The sequence below is a fragment of the Schistocerca nitens genome, chromosome 9, assembly GCF_023898315.1.
Source record: "Schistocerca nitens isolate TAMUIC-IGC-003100 chromosome 9, iqSchNite1.1, whole genome shotgun sequence".
Classification (NCBI taxonomy): Eukaryota; Metazoa; Arthropoda; class Insecta; order Orthoptera; family Acrididae; genus Schistocerca; species Schistocerca nitens.
In genome coordinates, this window is record NC_064622.1 from 15,935,592 (window position 1) to 15,948,479 (window position 12,888).

General features: G+C 41.4%; 1 protein-coding gene across 21 annotated transcripts in view; it reads right to left on the minus strand.

Moving 5' to 3' along the window:
• LOC126203013 (UDP-glycosyltransferase UGT5-like) overlaps nt 1–12,888 on the minus strand; it is a 972,471-nt gene that overhangs the window by 289,247 nt on the left and 670,336 nt on the right. For 3 of the 21 annotated variants that reach the window (XM_049937253.1, XM_049937252.1, XM_049937251.1), the window contains one exon: nt 7,134–7,356. The exons of the other annotated variants lie outside the window; for them this stretch is intronic. In XM_049937253.1, coding sequence (XP_049793210.1) covers nt 7,134–7,356 — 223 coding nt within the window. The remainder of the gene's footprint in view (nt 1–7,133; nt 7,357–12,888) is intronic. 21 annotated transcript variants of the gene reach the window in all.

The following is a 12,888-nucleotide window of genomic DNA, read 5'->3' on the forward strand; positions in this document are numbered from 1 at the left end:
CGAGCTGACCTCTCTATCACACCCCACAGATGTTTAATGGGATTCGTGTCGGGTGATCTGGATAGTCAAATCATTGGCTGGAATTGTCTTCAATCTTCTTCAAACCAACTACAAACGACTGTGGCCGGGTTATATGACGTAGTTTTTTGGGAACATGAAGTCCATCAGTAGCTACAAACGGTCTCCAACTAGCCAGATATAACCATTTCCAGTCTACGATCGGTTCAGTTGGACTAGAGCACTCAGCCTATGCCGTGTAAACACAGCCCATACCATAACTGAGTCACCACCAGCTCGCACAGTGCCTTGTTGACAGCTTGGGTCCATGGCTTCGTGGGGTCTGCACCACACTCGAACCCAACTGTCATCTCTTGCCAACTGAAATCGGGACTCACTTGACGACGCCACTGTTTCCTAGTCGTCTAGGGTCCAACCAATATGGTCACGAGGCCAGGAGAGGTCGTGCTGTTAGCAAAGGCACCCGCGTTGGTCGTCTGCTGCCACAGCCCATTAACGCCATATTTCGCCGCACTGTCCTCGCGGATACATTGATTTCTGCGGTTATTTTATGCAGTGATGCTTGTCTGCTAGCACTGACAACTCTACGCAAATGCCTCTACTCTCGGTCGTTAAGGGAAGGTCGTCAGCCCCTGCGTTGTCAGTGGTGAGAGGTAACGGCTGAAATTTGGTATTCTCGGAACACTCTTGACACTGTGGATCTCCGCTTTTATACCTTGTATACGCAATAGCGCCACCATCTGTATATGGGCATATCTCTATGCAATGACGTTTTTCACCTCAGTCTATAAAACATTCTGCCAAGAACCAATGGCAAATTCAATTAATACAGTTTGTGTGAACAGCAAAAGATGGTGTCTTGTCAAGCCCACAGCCGCTGGACGTGTTATCTCTTCAACGAAACAAGATAGCGCTGATCTGAGACTTTCTCACGAAATGTAAAGATTTTAGGGTAGAGTCCCCGTTTTGGCAAGAAGGTTTAACCGGCCAGGAAGTTTCAGACCAACGCACACTCCACTGCAGACTGTGAAGACTCATTCAGGAAACAGTAACGCTCTCCGGTGGTCGTCCTACAGCTCTCGTCTTTCACATACTCGTACTCTCCTATGGTAGTACGTCCGTGTAGTGACAACTATATCCCACATTGCCTCTTTTTAACAAAAGAGTCCATTATAATAGGTTTGTTGCCACAATAGTGGGTTGCGGGACCAGTTTGTGAGCGCATGGCTGTGGGGATTGCGAAGTTGTGAAAAATACTCTCCTCGTGTTTCGTTTGGATGTAATAATTAACCGGATGCTGTTAATTGATGGTTAGTAGAAAGTAGGCATGGTGGTTACGGCTTTTCGGTCACACATGTTTCTTTTGTCTTCTTCATTGTAACCTGACTGTTAAAACCGCGCAAGATAACCAATATAAGAAATAATTGATTTTCACTTTTTATTGCTGTTATTTCCAATAAACATAGATGTCGAAAAATGACTGAAAAATTCTGAGACTCGGGAAACTTTTGCTTTATAAATTTCAATGTAATCCAAAAAACTGACAAATAACAACCACAGTTCGATGCTCTTCTCGAAAAATAATAAGGAGCTGCATACTAAAAATGATCACCAGTATTCTCTTACAGATCACAATTTTTTGGAACTCTGCTCAAAAATCGTCTTGTATTCAAGGAGGCCACCACTATTTGCATTCGTACTTGTAGGTGTATTTCTTTATTCATTCTCTAAATGGTGATTTAGTACATAGTTTGTACAAAAGGTGTAGGACAAGTCAGGTTTGATATAATACATACATGTCTATAGATACTGTGGTTCAGAAAAATCATGCAATACCGGATGAATATTGGCAACATAAATATAAAAAAAATAGATGATTGATACAATAGTATGATTAAGAAGATGTGGTCAATTAAACTATATTTTCTTGGTGCTCTAAAAACTCAGAAACAGGTAGAAGCAGTAATCAAGCAAGTACTCTTTCACTTTCAGTTTGAACTAATGTAAGTTTTGCATCTGTTTTAGAGAGGATGGCATGTGGTTATACAACAACTCCTCCCCTACAAATGTTTGTACTTACTGTACTGATATGCACGTAATGCTTCCGTCTAGTATCATGAGAGCGAAAATCAGTTCCGCTTAATTTGTTTAAAATATCCTTACTTTTATGGAGATTAGTACTTCATAGATAAGTAAACACCGAAGGGGGAGTATATTAAGACTTTTAAATATTGGTCTACAGCAGTCTCTGTATTTAGCATGTATTATAATTCCAACAGTCTTTTATTTTATTGCCTAAATGTTTTTCTGCTGCATATGGAGTTCCCACAAGGTATTCTTACAGAATATAGAAGTGTATTTAACTTTTCGTTTATTCTTGTGTGTCTCCCGTTTCAGGTTATAATGGATATGCATACCTAAAAGTCATGATTGTTACGATTACTCAGTTCGAAAGGGTGAAACCAGAGGTTGGAGAACCATGTTTATCACATTAAGTTATCTGTCTCCAAGGGCTGCAATCAAATAAATGCATATTATGTAGACATAGCCACCAGCTCACCTCCTTTATATTTTTATTTCATACTAAGAATGAATGAATGAATGAATGAGTGGATTGAAGTCAGTCTCGACTACAACAGCAAAGATGGTGGATGTGCAAGAGAAGGGCGCAGCAAGAGCGACAGCGAAAGATCAAAAGTTGCTGTGTTTCCTGCACCGTCACTTTTGGATGGTATCGTTTTTCTACTCTGAAGCAGCCACATAATTAAGGGTTCGGTTACTACCCCGCGTTTATAGTATGTCCACAAAAGTGTAGGTATATCAGCCAAATTTCCTTTTTATTCCAAGGAACATTGTTGACTTTTTCCAATTACACGATGCTGCAAGTTTGTTGTGTATTAGCCAGTTTTTAACCTTCTAAACAAATTGAGCATTGTACTCCATTGCTAATGCATTCAGTACAGTACTTTAAGTGTGTATGCGCCTATTCCAATACATCACACACATTAAATTTCTAATGAAACACACTTAAAAACCAAAAAAATTTATCGATTTTGAATGTAGGGAACATAATTCTTGACCAGTCAATGTCACTGCCAAGTTTTTCAATTAATCTAAACAGTCTGCATAAACAAAGCATAATTTTTTTCGGAAAGAAAACGTATCAAATGATTTGGCTACATGTAAGAAATAATATAGATTAGAGAAACATTTGATGCACCTTATTTGCTGTATATCTTTTACATCATCATTCAAAGACACGTCAAGCGTTTCTCTGATCTAGTTCATTTCTTACTTTTAGACAAATCATTTCACAAAACATTTGACCATTTTGTTTTCTTTTTTTTCTGAGTTTTATTCCGAAGGCATGATCTTATTGGCATCTTGTTTGCCTTCCTTGCATCTTCTGCTCCGGATATGTCCTTACTTTAGTGCTTCATCCAAAGGAAGCCTTTTCGACAGTTGAATATTACATCAATACATCTCTTTATGCGCAAAATAACTAGGACTTGAAGAGATGAACTTTTCGACATTTCAATTGCAGCTGTTAGCGAAATGTTTCAATGTTCCCTCAACTCACAAACGTTTTCTTAATTGCCCTGACCACTTTCAAGCAATTACATAATTTTTTTGCAAAACCAGACCTCACGCTTGTCAATTTGATACCTTACGTGCTCATTTCCGTCTTCGTTTGGCTATAAAAATTCGGACAAAAACCTATGTTGTAGTTTGTAGCGAAATTTGTTTTCGATCCACTCAGACGTTTGCCCCGTATATTAATCATAGAAGAACACGTACATCTTTGTTTCGTATCGTCTGTGGAAACCTCGTTTCGAAATTTTGAACCGCTTACGAAATACGACGATTTTTACAACCAGTGATTCACACTGCACACGGACGGAATTGGGCACACAGCGTGCCACGTGTTTGCCAGATATAAAATCCAAAATCGCGAGAACAAACAGAGACACCTGTCTGATATCGACTTGAAATGCAATTTTGGTACGTTGGCTACGTTTCGTACACAGAAACGTATCACCTAGTGGCGTTGCAGTGCTTCTTATGTCCGTGCTTGCTATGAAAATAGGATGAGGAATTTCTCCTTACACAAGACCCCTTTTCAGTTTCTCTTTACCCAGACATGCTTCAGCACTTTTTGCGCTATCTTCAGTGAGTTATTTTATTCTTACGGTAAAATTGTTGTTACATATTAACATTTAGAGAAAATTTCTGTATAAATATTTACAATTGTGAATGAATAATTGTTGTAAAATATTATACATCATTTGTTCAGTTCACAGTTGATATATGTATTAACGACGTGATACACTGTATGTTGTTTGTTACACTATATCTTAAGTTCTATTAACACCTTGGTTGGCAAAACAGTGGATGTATGCATTAGTTTACATACAACAACAAATTTTACTCTCAAAAAGATGGACTACCCATGGGATCCCCAACCAGTGGTCTCCTAGCTGACATTTTCCTCCACCATATAGAAAAACAAGTCATTGAGAAAATAGTAATACCAAAACAGCACAAACTAATATATTGAGACAGATATGCAAATGATATAATTTGTTTAATAGATGAGCCACAGACTCGCATAGAACATTTCATAACAATTTAAACTTCACCCACCCACAAATACAGTTAATTGTTGAAACACAAACAGACAGAAAATTTCTTAGATTTCACCATACACAAGAGAAACAATAAACATAAATTCACAATCTACAGGAAACCCACCATCAGCAGCACCATTATTCATAACCAATCCAATCACCCAATAGCTCACAAAGAAACCAGTATCACATATTTACTACACAGACTGAACAAAACACCCAGGAACAAACATGATTACACACAAGAACTGCACAGAATAAAACAAATTGCACAGGAGACTGGATGTGATGAAGGAGAGTAGATAAAAAGATAACAAAATACAAAACAAAAAAACACACATACAAAACACACACACACAGACACACACACACAACACAATACACCACAAATCAGCAGACAGTGAGCAACAAATGGCACATAATGATTACACCAACACTCACACTCAGGGTGGGTAATATACTACAGAAACAAGGACTCAACATAGCATACAGAAAAACACAATACAAAGCAGACTTGGGAGAAATACCAACAACACTGACAAATACAGCCAATCTGGTATTTACCATCTTATTTGCAACTGCTGTCAATCTGTATATGCGAGTCAAACATGCAGGAATTTCAGAACCAGGTATACAGAACACCTCAGAGCACTGAAAAGCAATAGCTCACACTCAACATTCGCAGATGACATGTTAGCACACGATTACCATCCAACAAACATTGAAACTGACTTACAGATCCTCAAAACTAGTAGCAGCTTATACAAAAATTAACTATAGATGAAAACTATCACATTCAAAAGTCAATAGCCCAATGAAAGAAAGTACTAAATGAATACACATCACTGTGCAATAAAACTCTTTGTCACAATTGAAGAACTACACGAATAACACCCACACCAAACCAACTCATGAGAAAAAAAATACACTCATTCTCTCTCTCTTCTGCCCCAGTCCTGAACACACACACACACACACACACACACACACACACACACACACAAACCAAACACCACAAACGCCAATTACACTTCTAACTTGCTCGCCTCATCCAGACAAACATGCCACGAAACAAATGAACACTACACAGCTATAACAACACGTAATGACGGCGAAAACTCCGCCCATGTTTGAAAATTCGTAGAAAGTGTGTTATCAAACGGCCATAAGTCACAGGCATCAAAGTATTCACCTCGCCAAAACATATGAGAAAACAGTACAACATCAAAGGCGTAAGTTAAACACAAAAAACGTGTTATACACTCATTTACGTTCGTAAAGGCATAACAAACAGAAAATAAGTATTACGTTTTGCTGTTTGCAGATGACAAGTTGTAGATTGTGTAGCAGACTAGCTACCAACAAAATGGCTCTGAGCACTATGGGACATAACATCTGAGGTCATGAGTCCCCTAGAACTTAGAACTACTTAAACCTAACTAACCTAAGGACATGACACACATCCATGCCCCAGGCAGGATTCGAACCTGCGACAGTAGCTGTCGCACGGTTCCGGACTGAAGCGCCTAGAACCGCTCAGCCACCGCGGCCGGCAGCTACCAACATAAATACCCAATAGCTTCATGTAAGGTAGGTAAACTAATGCCTACATCTACACTAACTAGAACTTTAGACGTTATGGAATAAACATACAGTGCATCAGGTCGTTAATTCATATCTCAACTGGGAACTGTAAACAAATGGTGTATAATGTTATGCAACAGTTATTCATTCACAATTTTAAACATTTTGTGCCAAACGTTTCTGTAAATGTTAATATGTAACAACAATTTTACATTAAGAAAATAAAATAGCCTCTGAAGATAGCGGGAAAAGTGCTGAAATATCTCTAGGTGAAACGAAACTGAAAAGGTGTCTTGCATATGGTGGGATTCCTCATCCTACAGAAATGTATGACAAAATGGACTACACACAGAATCTGCGCAATTCTTTATTATCTCTGCGAACTAGAAAATAATTCGCGCAGTAGTTTACTAAGTTTCGCGCAGCACAGTAACTACGACAAATAACGAAAAGAAATTCTGCCCTTCATCGAGCAAAGACATCATGCTCTAAGATGCAAGAAAAGAAAATTTTTTCGCCACGTCGTTCTCTTAAAATCGGACGATAAGTATTCCATAACACCCAGCACATTTGCTCGAGCACTTCACAGAGAAGATTGTTGTCACTATCACTCGTGTTGTAGTGACAAACTTCGAATGCGTTTGAATTCAAACGTCACTAGTTACAGCAAACAACAAGCAGCAGTACAGATATCATCCTAGGACACTGCCATAGCTAAAACTTGCAGTCGTATTTTGTCTCCCGAAGCAGTTGTGTAGGACGTGGCCTTAATGTATAACTGAGAAATAAGTTCAAAAAATAAAACAGCCTCCCCCAACAAATTTCTTGTAACGTCTTCTGTGTACCTTATAGGGAGTCAGCAGAGTGGATAAAGAGTTGGCGTGACGCAGACACGGCACTCACCCAGTATGTCGGACTGCGGCAGCCACTTGCCCGTCTTAACATTCGGCGGTTGCTCGGGCATGGAGTCCGTTTCCCATTTCCACAGCACTCGCTGCTTCAGCTGCGAAAACACCTTCAGGAAAGCTGAGCGTTTTTCCTCTGGCCAATGGGCACTTTTCACGTTGGAGCCCATACTGAAGTATATCGCTCCGTCTGTGGCCTCGTCCAAAAACTTCTGTATGTCCTGCGGAAGAGGAAAAATACGAAAAACATTTACACAACTAATAGAATATTTTTTAAGATTTAATATTGGCTGTAATTACATTCTAGTTCTGTATTTAATATGACACATGCGCTCCCTGGATCGTTTCCTGTACCAGGCAACACAAATGTATAGGTTGTTCATTGCAGGAAAGTTGTTGCTATACAATAAATAGACTTATCCAGAAGTATTCAACATTCTTAATAGTGGAAGCACTCAGTCGTAGGAATACTATTGCTACTGGTAGTAGCGTGATAATCATGAGCTCTGAATCAATTTTTGTATTGGCCGTACAATGATCTTTATACAGTGGGTAGTTCTCAACTAGCTATATGCTTAAGAGAGCAACGATGAACCGACAAACATCTTACGTTTAATGAAGTGGCGCGTAATGCATCAGCTAAGGACTGTCGGCGGATGGCTCCTGTCTCTTGCACATGCAGCAGCCTTGTAAACTTGTTGTAAACGAAACGTAGCAAGGAGTAAGTTTTCTTCATTGATCCTACACTATCACCGTCTGAACAAAGATTAATTGTCCACATTTTGATCAAATCTGGAATGTGTTGTCGAATGTACGTCTCCAGCACAATTAGTGGCACAGATTAGGAGCACGCCAGTTATCACGGGATGTACGGAAACAGTGCCAGATGCGTGTATCTGACGTAACGACTTGTTTACTTTCCATCCAGATACTGACTTATGCGTCAGTAGTAAGTAACAGCGGTCGCTACGATGGCGAGCTTTCCCTATACTCTTCGTATATTGCTTCTTAACACATCTTGCAACGTCATTCAACATCAGCGTTACCAAGTTAAGAGCAGTTTGAGGGAGCATGAATGATAGTAGTCTCAGTAACGCTGCAAAGTGTATAACAGCTCTGTACGTACTTTGTGCCAAATATGACGTTAACATACAATAAGTGTTACCCTCTGGGAGGAATTTTGAAGTTTGACCGTGTGTTTACCTAATGGACAGAAGGTGTCGAATATGAATTTCGTATAAATGGCAGTTAGTAGAAAGGATTTAATTTTGGATGCTAAGAAAGTAATGAAGTTCTCGTGAATTTAAATATAATTTTGCAACATGGACTTTCATTCTTTTCCTCTTTGTAAAGTGCAAAGAACACACACACGACTGTCAGACGAACTGAACAGTGTATAGCAGTAGTTATCATTTGCATAAACTAGCAATCACAGAAAGATAATTACTCCTGTTAATAATAAGCAGTATCTCAATCATAAACCATCAGCACCAAAAAGTTATCACAGACATCACGACACTAAGTGAAGGATGACAAGACTCCTGGTTTAACTAACACACAAACATCACAAATGCATTAAAATAACACTGTACAAACACTTTTTTACCTTTTCTCATTTGTGGAAATACTTCAGATTTCTTTAGCAAAATCAATATTTAATTTAACTTCCTCATAATAGAAAAGAATATAGTGGGGCCCATAAACTATCATTTACTCTACAGGCAAATTCTATGACTATTTCAGAGACAAATCGCATTACACCTACACGGATTTCTAACTCCACTTGAATTTGTTTGTATTTCAATACTATATAGCAATTCATTCAACTGTTATTCTGAAATAAAACTTCAGTAATTGGTTCATGGTAATAGTCAAAGGAATATTAAATTTCCTGTAAGTCAAATTATGTGCCATTTTCATTACCTGTGAAGCAGGTGGTTTAACTAGCAACATTTGTACACTTAAACACTGAAACTTTAGCGCGTTAAAATTAGAAACAATTCATTGGTTATTCAGGAACAGGATACCCGGTCTTTGGCACGTTTAGGATAGGACCCTAAAGCGATTTTATAGTCAGGACAGTTTCAAGTTCACACACTTGTTTTTATCACTTGAATTATTATTGAAAAAGAACACACACAAACACACTGGTCCATACTGAGATACATATCTGATTTCCTGAAGTTGGCGGAGCAGTGGCGCATCAGTGGTGGCAAACACGTGGCGGCTACCTGGTCTCACTTCTTGCAGTTTAAGGCTCTTTTCACATTTCTTCTTGGTGATATATTAATCATTTTTTAGCCATTCCCTAATACAAGAGCACAATATTACAGCTGAAACCACATCCGAGGCAATTTCAACATAAATCGGCTTCTGAATGCCTCACTTGGCACGTACGGTGTTGACTCTACAACAGCTGGCCACGGACTGCGTAATGTGCACTCCCTCTCTCTCTCTCTGTTGCCGCCCAGATTGACTGCCAAATTCACCTTTTCCCACGCACCAAGCCCCTTCTGCAGCGGAGGGGGTTTCCCGAACCTTTTCCTTTATATAGTACAACTCCCCTAAGTACGAAACAGTATTCAAAGTACAATTTCTCTATTATGAGCTTACATATTTTATGCAGTTTCATTATTTTAAAACATTATTAAATATTTACAATATATACTTCACAAACTTCCACTTCCCTCTGACAATTCAAAGATCTTAACTACACTCCTGGAAATGGAAAAAAGAACACATTGACACCGGTGTGTCAGACCCACCATACTTGCTCCGGACACTGCGAGAGGGCTGTACAAGCAATGATCACACGCACGGCACAGCGGACACACCAGGAACCGCGGTGTTGGCCGTCGAATGGCGCTAGCTGCGCAGCATTTGTGCACCGCCGCCGTCAGTGTCAGCCAGTTTGCCGTGGCATACGGAGCTCCATCGCAGTCTTTAACACTGGTAGCATGCCGCGACAGCGTGGACGTGAACCGTATGTGCAGTTGACGGACTTTGAGCGAGGGCGTATAGTGGGCATGCGGGAGGCCGGGTGGACGTACCGCCGAATTGCTCAACACGTGGGGCGTCAGGTCTCCACAGTACATCGATGTTGTCGCCAGTGGTCGGCGGAAGGTGCACGTGCCCGTCGACCTGGGACCGGACCGCAGCGACGCACGGATGCACGCCAAGACCGTAGGATCCTACGCAGTGCCGTAGGGGACCGCACTGCCACTTCCCAGCAAATTAGGGACACTGTTGCTCCTGGGGTATCGGCGAGGACTATTCGCAACCGTCTCCATGAAGCTGGGCTACGGTCCCGCACAGCGTTAGGCCGTCTTCCGCTCACGCCCCAACATCGTGCAGCCCGCCTCCAGTGGTGTCGCGACAGGCGTGAATGGAGGGACGAATGGAGACGTGTCGTCTTCAGCGATGAGAGTCGCTTCTGCCTTGGTGCCAATGATGGTTGTATGCGTGTTTGGCGCCGTGCAGGTGAGCGCCATAATCAGGACTGCATACGACCGAGGCACACAGGGCCAACACCCGGCATCATGGTGTGGGGAGCGATCTCCTACACTGGCCGTACACCACTGGTGATCGTCGAGGGGACACTGAATAGTGCACGGTACATCCAAACCGTCATCGAACCCATCGTTCTACCATTCCTAGTCCAGCAAGGGAACTTGCTGTTCCAACAGGACAATGCACGTCCGCATGTATCCCGTGCCACCCAACGTGCTCTAGAAGGTGTAAGTCAACTACCCTGGCCAGCAAGATCTCCGGATCTGTCCCCCATTGAGCATGTTTGGGACTGGATGAAGCGTCGTCTCACGCGGTCTGCACGTCCAGCACGAACGCTGGTCCAACTGAGGCTCCAGGTGGAAATGGCATGGCAAGCCGTTCCACAGGACTACATCCAGCATCTCTACGATCGTCTCCATGGGAGAATAGCAGCCTGCATTGCTGTGAAAGGTGGATATACACTGTACTAGTGCCGACATTGTGCATGCTCTGTTGCCTGTGTCTATGTGCCTGTGGTTCTGTCAGTGTGATCATGTGATGTATCTGACCCCAGGTATGTGTCAATAAAGTTTCCCCTTCCTGGGACAATGAATTCACGGTGTTCTTATTTCAATTTCCAGGAGTGTAGTACAGAACAATCACTTCAAAGTTACATACACATAATTATACTGTATAAACTACTTACAATCGATAATGGTGTTACAAGTGTTGTAATGAGTCTTGTAAATATTTATCTGTATGTGAATTTTTGCTGTTTTATCGCCAGAGGTTACGATTTTATTCTTCTATAGCACATTTCGAGTCAGTTTCTTTCGGGGCGCCTAACTCTATCAACGACAACCTTTTGATCCTAGTTGTATACATGTTTCACTATCAATATATCCCAAGAAATCGACATGAAGATGGTTAGTGTATGATTATGAAACTCCAAGTATACAATCGGGTGACAAAATTAAAAATCAAATGGTTCAAATGGCTGTGAGCACTATTGGACTTAACATCTGAGCTCTACAGTCGCCTAGAACTTAGAACTAATTAAACCTAACTAACCTAAGGACATCACACACATCCATGCCAGAGGCAGGATTCGAACCTGTGACCGTAGCGGTTTAGCAGTTCCAGACTGAAGCGCCTACAGCCGCTCGGCCACTCCGGCCCGCGACAAAAGACATGGGACAGCGATGTGCACATACACAGATGGAGATATAAAATGGTAGTGCGCTGGCTGAGCTGTCACTTGTACTCACATGAAAAAGTTTCTGGCATGATTACAGCTGCACAAAGGGAACCAACAGACTTTCAACAGGATGTGGTAGTTTTGAACTGGTTAATATTTTTCAAATCTGACACACTATTTGCAGACATTATTTTTATGGTTCCTCCTTGGTTTATAAAAACCAGTGGACTAAAAATTTTCTACTTTCTGTTATTTGATAACTGTAAATTACAACCTATGATATGTTAGTATTGGGACTACCTATGTTCTCGCGAACTCTACATTGTTGCCAGATGTATCCAAGTGAGCGGCGATTACGTCATGGAAGATGGCGGCGTGTAGACTTGCCTAAAGCACATGACATCATCCAAGTCAGTGGCTGTGACGTCATTCAAGATGGCGGATTTTGGGCTACCTGCACTAACCTAACACCCCTCCCCTCCCAAAGATCAATGGTGGGAAGTTCAAATTCCAACACCAGGTTAATGCATCACACCTCTAACCTAAGAAAACAGCGGGAAGATAGGTCATTTGGGATACCCCCACTAACTGAATCCACCCAACCACCATCTCTTCCTAGGAACTGGCGCTAAGGTTGAAATTTAGTGCTAAAGATAGGTAAATTGGGCTATCTCTACTAACCTAATAAAATCGCAGGAAGACTGGTCACTTGGGCTGTCTCCACTAAGCTAAGTCACCTGACTGACACCTCCTCCTAGAAACTGGAGCCAAGTTTGAATTTTGGTGGTAAAGAAAGGTCACTTGGGGTTTCTCTACCAACCTAACGTAATTGCAGGAAACAAACATCACCTCCACTAACATAAGTCACCTGGCCACCACCTGTTCCTAGGGATTGCTGGGAAAAGGGCTCAGCCTGCACTGGGTTGGTGGAGAGAGGAAGCAGTGTACTTATTCTTCTAATAATTTCCGGGTATGCAGCCGGATCCCGTCGACATTCTGCCACGATATTTCGGCCCAGAGACGTCCGGCCATCATAAGGTGAGTACACAACTACTGAAGAGCCCAG